This window comes from Lonchura striata, chromosome 5 (assembly GCF_050655825.1).
Source record: "Lonchura striata isolate lonStrDom1 chromosome 5, ASM5065582v1, whole genome shotgun sequence".
Taxonomy (NCBI): domain Eukaryota; kingdom Metazoa; phylum Chordata; class Aves; order Passeriformes; family Estrildidae; genus Lonchura; species Lonchura striata.
In genome coordinates this window covers 44660066-44667669 of record NC_140707.1, presented here as the reverse complement: position 1 = coordinate 44667669, position 7604 = coordinate 44660066, and the positions used below count along the sequence as shown (strand labels likewise).

The 7604-nt window shown below is 44.3% G+C and overlaps 1 protein-coding gene across 1 annotated transcript; it reads right to left on the bottom strand.

The window, feature by feature from the left end:
• Positions 1-504: 504 nt before the first annotated feature.
• ACTC1 (actin alpha cardiac muscle 1) lies at positions 505-5734 on the bottom strand. Its single transcript, XM_021539314.3, has 7 exons — positions 5691-5734; positions 4787-4935; positions 3706-4030; positions 2889-3050; positions 2585-2776; positions 1186-1367; positions 505-833 (listed from the first exon to the last, which is right to left on the bottom strand). The coding sequence occupies exons 2-7, from the start codon at positions 4913-4915 to the stop codon at positions 690-692; spliced, it is 1134 nt and encodes a 377-aa protein (XP_021394989.1). The 5' UTR covers positions 4916-4935; positions 5691-5734; the 3' UTR covers positions 505-689.
• Positions 5735-7604: the final 1870 nt, after the last annotated feature.

Genomic DNA, 7604 nt, shown 5'->3' with positions numbered 1-7604 from the left:
AAGGGAAGATGAGTACGCTGTCAGTTTCAATTAATGTTTTGTCATAAATATTTATAGCCCATGGAAAACAATTGCATGACTCTTTAGGATTAATTATTTATAAATCATTCTAAATATATTAACATAATTATTTTACAGAAGCTTTGGCTTCTAATAAATTAATATTAAAATGTCTGTGTTACAATAAATGGGATAGAAGAATCTTTCTAAACTGAGTGAGTGAGTGTGATAGGTTTCCTTTCACTTGTTCTACTTACTGGGTCTACCCTAAGGCTTTTTCTTTTTAAGCCTTGAAATATATTGCTTCTTTTGTTGAAAGTTTCAAAATTAAAACTATAAAGTGTAAATTCTAACTAATAGAAAACCATGACCTAACATGCCTACATCAGTTAGGACATGGATGCAGTAAAAGTATTCATAGGTGTGATGGGAATTTCCAAATCCCAGGGGTTTAGTCTCATTTTTCTGACCCAAAAATACTTAAAATAACACAGAAGACAATAATTTGTAGGTTGCAAGTCCCAGATCTCATTTATTTATAAAGCAATAAATATTAGAAGCACAAATAAATTGCACGGGTGTGTAAACAAACTGTACAATGCCTGAAGAGTTCGGGAAGGTTTGCCAGAAGACTCCAAGAAGCATATTGTCGTCATCCTGAGTGGGAAGTAAATTGAGGGGGAAGGTGCTTAGAAGCACTTGCGGTGTACAATGGATGGACCAGCTTCATCATACTCCTGTTTGCTGATCCACATTTGCTGGAAGGTGGACAGAGATGCTAGAATGGAGCCACCAATCCAGACAGAGTACTTGCGTTCAGGAGGGGCAATGATCTAGGATAAAGAAAAGCAACAAAATCCTCATTTCTGAACAATGAATCCATAATGTCAGTGCTACACACTACAAAATATTTCCTCAAGCAATTAAATAACATTTCTATAATGGTATTGATCTTCAGCAGCTCTTACAATACATGTAATGTATTAAAAAGATCTGTTATCATATTTTCTTCTTTTCTAACACTTGCTTCTAACCAACATAATTATTCTGATTAAATGGAATTTCTGCTCATCTGTCCATCAGCTGTTGATCTCATCTTTGAGTTGTTCCTATATCCCAGTTTAATGAAGTGGACATTGTCTCCACCTTTATCCACATTTTATAATACAGAGTCAAATTCCTTACCTTGATCTTCATAGTGCTAGGAGCAAGAGCAGTGATTTCTTTCTGCATGCGATCAGCAATGCCAGGGTACATTGTTGTACCACCTGAGAGGACGTTGTTAGCATAGAGGTCCTTACGGATATCAATATCACACTTCATGATGCTGTTATAGGTAGTTTCATGGATACCAGCAGATTCCATACCTTGAGAAAAAAAAGAGAGTAGGCAGTGAATTATACAAGAGGTCTCCATGAAATGAAACTGTGGCATTTCTCATCACTATTAATATGAGCTTCTTTAGCCTTTTTCTTGTGCAAATGCTTCCTGATTATAAAGTGTTACAGAAAAATATTAAAAAATAGAATTACAAAACTAATTTAGTAAGTGAACATTATTTGCCAGAAAAGGTAAGAATCATAATGCACGTGCAAAGGCAAGAGACTCAAAATATACGGTAAGATAGCAAGTAGACGTGAGATAAACTCATTTAGTATATGGCAATGGAAGAAGAGTATCAAGAACAGAAAACACAAGTATTGGTTTATGTCGGTCTGACTAAAACCATTAGTTGAATATAGTAAAGACAGCAAATGAAGACAATAAAAATAGTTGAAGTAGGACTAAAGAAGACAATAGTAACTTCTTCAGTCTACTCAAAATGTAGTCTATACTACTCAGAATCGTCAAGACAAGATATAACCATGACATGGAATAAGATATTAGTACTTGATGGTAAGAAAAAAGAAACAAGAAGCAAGTGTTTGTAGGTTGCATTCCAATTTGTTAATTTTAACAGGTGCTTCCTGAAAGGGCTGACACTGGATCCACAGTAAGAAGTCAGCTGATGAACAACTGCATGTACCACTTGGGATTTAAGAATATAAACATTTGCTGTATCTGTCAGCTGCATGCACAACCAGCAAGGCTTACCATCTCAACCGTGGCAATGTTAATTACAGTGTATATAAATATACACACATCTTCATGTCCTTCCCCTCTCTGACACTTTACTGCTTCATGGAAATAGATACTGTTTGAGTGTAAGCCTTACAAATGCAGCTCTGAAGGCTGTTCTTGACACCAGTGACACAGAATCAAAATGTCTTTTGTTGGAAGGGACCCATAAAGATCATAGTGTCCAACTCCTTAATGATGGTATTGTAACTGTGTGTTTTATCATTAAAAAACTGTGACCCTAAAACTTGATCTAAAACTTGCAACAAGATCTTGGAACTCAGTTAATTACCAGATGAGCTCACATCAAGCCCATCTTACAAGAAGTAAATGGGCTAAATTATCAATCATTCATGTCTGATTTTGTGCCAAATTTAGGTAAACATGAAGAGGAGCGGGGCACCTTTCAAATCTTCTGACTCGTTCATACCTCCTACAGAAAGGAGAATTTCCTGGGAACACTTACCAATAAAGGATGGCTGGAATAAGGTTTCAGGACAGCGGAAACGTTCATTACCAATTGTGATCACTTGACCATCAGGCAATTCATAGCTCTTTTCCAGAGAGGAGGAAGAGGCAGCAGTGGCCATTTCATTCTCAAAGTCCAGTGCAACATAGCATAATTTCTCTTTGATGTCACGAACAATCTCACGTTCCGCTGTAGATATAGGAGAATCAAATCAAGCTTTGGATCAGCACAATGCTAGACAATATGATCAGCCAAGAGAGACATGAGGACTTTCTCAGTAGAGAAGAGCTGAAGGACTGACCTGTTGTCACAAAGGAGTATCCACGCTCCGTGAGGATCTTCATGAGGTAGTCAGTCAGATCCCTGCCGGCCAGATCCAGACGCATGATAGCATGAGGCAAAGCATACCCTTCATAAATGGGTACATTGTGGGTGACACCATCTCCGGAATCAAGAACAATACCTGGAAAAGAAATGTCAGAGAGCAGCTGGAATCACCTAGAGAATGCTTAGAGCCCTTACACACAGGAAGCAGCAAGAAACACAACAAAATAAAGGACTTTTCAGGCAGTATAAAGTGGCATAATTCTTTTTCAGTCACAAAGATCATTCCAATTCTTTCTGCCTTTGCTTGTCTGGACATTCCTGTGGGGTATGAATTTTCACACAGAATAGTTGTTCCATACATAATTTAAGATAATCCATAAGACCAGTCTTCCATTGCTACTATACTGAGCAGTAGTAATATTTGCAATAGTGACTGTCTTGATCTGATAATGGGCATCTTTTGGTCCAGTTTAAACCCTTAAACTGGTGTAACACTTCTGTAACTGCAGTATCCCTACAGGAATGTCTCCTCATTTGCACCATAACAAGCAGTAGCACAGTCAGTTCCATGGTGCCTCTCCAAAAGCAATGCAAACTGTCTATGGAAAGAACAATGTGACCTGTTTTGTATTCACTTTTATGCTATTGTAATCATTAATTGCTATAAACCATAAATACCTATTTTTCTGCAAATTGAATGAGTTATGGTGTGTTTTCCTATTTGGAATGGAAAGGAAGGAGAGTTCCTGAATGGAAATAGAATCTAAATAGTGTTTATTTGTTTATTTTACCTGTTGTACGACCAGAAGCATACAGAGACAGGACAGCTTGGATTGCCACATACATAGCAGGTACGTTGAAGGTCTCAAACATTATCTGAGTCATCTTTTCACGATTAGCTTTAGGGTTCAAGGGGGCTTCTGTGAGCAAAGTAGGGTGCTCCTCAGGGGCCACACGGAGTTCATTGTAGAAAGTGTGGTGCCAGATCTTTTCCATATCATCCCAGTTGGTGATGATGCCATGTTCAATTGGGTATTTCAAAGTAAGGATACCTCTTTTGCTCTGAGCTTCATCACCCACATAGGAATCTTTTTGACCCATACCAACCATAACACCCTAAGAGAAGAAAACACAGAAAAGCATTATTTGAGGAAGACAACACAGCCCAAACAACTACATCACAGACAACTGTCCTGAAGTTGAGTCAAGAGAGGTTTAGGCTGGATATTAGAAAAAGGTTCTTCACCCAGAAGATGATTGGGCACTGGAACAGGGTCCCCATGAAAGTAGCCACAGCACTAACCCTGACAGTGTTCAAGAAGAATTTGGACAACTGTCTCAGGCACCCAGTGTGACACCCAGGGCTGTCCCATGCAGGGCCAGGAATTGGACTTTGATGATCCGTGTTGGTCCTTTCCAAGCCAGGATATTCTATGATTCTACAATTCCAGCTATCTTATTTTCAAGAAAGGAACAAACAGTCACACCCCTGAAAGGCCATTCAGGAAAATAAATTTAACATGATTAAAATATTAAGTTAATGGAATTGGAAGGGTTCTCATAAAATCTTTTTTTCCTTCCATGAGATGAATGGATGTTCCCCCATTTATAATACACCTCTTATATACATAGTTTTTTTTCTTATTTGTTTCTTTCTGATTTCCAAAAATTTGACTGAAACTGCACAATATCATGAACAAAGGAGTTTGTAAACAGGACAATACAGAGGAAAATTAGCATTCTACTGATCAAAAATACTTCATATTACTATGCAACCTTAGCAGCAATTTATCCAGAATAAAAAAAATACAAATTGCAAATGTTTTCATTTAAGAAAACACTTTTTATGGAGTGTCCTGCCAGTGAATTTACCTGGTGCCTCGGGCGACCGACGATGGATGGGAAAACAGCCCTGGGGGCATCGTCCCCGGCAAAGCCCGCCTTGACCAGCCCCGAGCCATTGTCGCACACCAGTGCGGTGGTTTCCTCGTCGTCACACATCTTGGGAAGGAATCACGAACCTGGAAAACAGCACGGTGGCACGTTCAGAGCCCCGCGGGCAGCCCCTCCGCGCCCTCCCGCCCGCCATCCCGGCGGGCACGGCCGGATCACTGCGGCGGGAGCGGGAAATTTGAGTTATCCCGGGAGGATGCTCGACGGCTCGTGGCCAGGGCTCTAAACCGGATCCGTCAGCCGCTTTCTTCTCCGCGCTTTAAAGCAGCCCCAGCTTGCAAGACGCTCAATTGGAGCGTCATTAGCGGACCCCTGTAGCCGCAGCTCGAAAAGGGAGGGAAAGCTGTTTAAATCGCAGAGATCGGTGCTGTCCAGCGCGCTCGGCGGGCGGTGTCCCGGCAGCAGCAGATCCCGACCGGGAGCTGCACGCCCGAGCTCCGGCCGCGCCTGCACGACCGGCGTCCGCCGCCCGGCGGTGCCTCCTGTCCATCCCTCCCGTGTATTCCATCCCGCCCGGCGGTGCCTCCTGTCCATCCCTCCCGTGTATTCCATCCCGCCCGGCGGTGCCTCCTGTCCATCCCTCCCGTGTATTCCATCCCGCCCGGCGGTGCCTCCTGTCCATCCCTCCCGTGTATTCCATCCCGCCCGGCGGTGCCTCCTGTCCATCCCTCCCGTGTATTCCATCCCGCCCGGCGGTGCCTCCTGTCCATCCCTCCCGTGTATTCCATCCCTCCCGTGTATTCCATCCCGTCCCGACCCTCCCATCCCACCCAAAGCCTCCCCGCCCGTCCCTCGGGGCTGCGGGTGCCGCCGCGCTACTCACCAGACCAGCACCGGCGGCGGGGGGCAGCGGAGGAGACCCTGGGTGCTGGCTCGGCGGAGACGCCCCAATTTATACCCCCCGAGGGGCAGCGTCGTCCGGGGCCGCGGCGGGCCGGGGCAGCCACCTTCTCCTTATTTGGTCGGCTCCGCGCCACTGAGCGGCCGCGCAGCCATGAATGGAGCCGGGCCGGCCCCGGCGCGGCGCGGCCGCCGGCCCATGTAAGGCAGGCGCGGGGCAGCGCGGCCCCGGCCGCCGCATGGCCAAATAGGGAGCCCAGCGCAGCCCCCGGGGGTCAGCGCCGCCGGGCCGGGCCGGGCCGGGGCCGCCGCAGCCCGGCTCGGCCCCCGGGCTCGGCGCCCGCCGGTGCCCGGCCAGGTGCGGCGCCTCAAACTCGTGATGCTCGGGCTTGGCGGAGGGTGCGAGGGAAGCCGCACGGGTGTTCTCTCCCCCGGCTTTTCATTTTTCCACCGAAAAGAAAAGCCCAGTCGAGCTTCTATTTAATCAACGAGTGATTAGGTTACTTCGGTGCCAACAACTGAGGCTCCTCTCCTGCGTGGGGGCGGCATCTGCTCTTCTGTGTTGCCTTAGGAAGGAGCAGTGCACACTCAATTTCTTTTAAACTTTGATGAGGACATGCTGCAAAAATCACTCTTTTCGCTGCTTTTGGCTGAAAATGGGATGTGCTCACTTATGCATATACTTAGACTCCTCATCTTTGTTCTTTTAACGCGCACCAGATCTGTAAGAGATAGTGATATGTCTAGGGCAGAGGACGAGATGTGGAAATAGATTGGACAAAACCCAGCTATGGTATTAATGTAATGTGACAGTTGTTTTCCTGCTCAGTTGTTGAAACATCCACATTGATAATTTGCTCCAGTGGTGGAACCTAGAAAATCCATGTGTCTTCAGGACTTTTTTTTGTTTGTTAAAAATAGAAAGACTGGAGAGGCATCCCTTGAGTGGGTTTGGCCTGGTATGTGAAAGCAGAGATTGTCAACTCATGTCCCAGAGAAACTTACTATAATGTGGAGTCCAGTGTCCTCCAGGAGCTCATCTTGTAAAATGCCCCATGTCTGCCTGTGAAACAATGCTAGGATGCAGCAGGGAGAATTGAAGTTTGGGACAGGAGGGAATGATGAGATTCAAAATCAAGAGAGGAACGCTCAGGTGGATCATTTGCTTAAACACAGGTCCAGTTTATGAGATGCCATACAAAGGCTGGCAGACATGAGATGGGTGTATACGTCTTAAATTATGTGGAAGGAAGGAGCTTGTGAATGCTACACAAGCTGCAGTCTGGGGGCTTTGAGAAATGTTGGGGGAAGAGCAATCTTTGCACGGTGGTTTAACTCAGACAAAGCATGTGACAACTGGAAATCCCTATTTGTTTCTAAACTGTATCCAAAGGGGGCGTCAGAGACCCTCAGACTTTAATTTCTTCTAAAATCAGAGATTGTGGAATCAGTTTCCTTTTTTCTAGCACAATTAATGAGGTGGTTAGCTCCACCCCAACCCCAGTTTATCTTGGGTTTGTGCCAGATTATGAGCACAGCTCTGAAAGAGATGGTAGCCACAAACATCTTGGATAAGCTCCTGCTTTTAAGTGCTGCAAGGAAAGAGAACCTGTTCCAGGTGAGACACCATTTTTGTAGAGAGTTGTGTATGTATATTTAATACATCAGTATATATAAATATATATGCCCATATATATATTATATGCATGTATTTATATGTGTGTATATGTATTTATTTATATATTGATTTTTTTTCTTAACTACCTAAGAAAGGCTGTGTAGGACTTTGAAATGCAGTGACCTCAAAAGGTCAAAGCAGCAAAACACTGATTCAGTGCCTTTGCTCTGGACAAGCTTTGGCTCTTTGTTTGCTTTGCCTTGATGGAAAATCAACCAA

Bases quoted from the DNA above. Each gene is read 5' to 3' on its own strand.
- ACTC1 (XM_021539314.3), bottom strand. From the start codon at position 4,915: ATGTGTGACGACGAGGAAACCACCGCACTGGTGTGCGACAATGGCTCG. The intron at 4,031-4,786 runs GTAAATTCACTG...TTCTTCTCTTAG, and splicing joins TCGGTCGCCCGAGGCACCAG to GGTGTTATGGTTGGTATGGG. The intron at 2,777-2,888 runs GTCAGTCCTTCA...CTATATCTACAG, and splicing joins ATACTCCTTTGTGACAACAG to CGGAACGTGAGATTGTTCGT.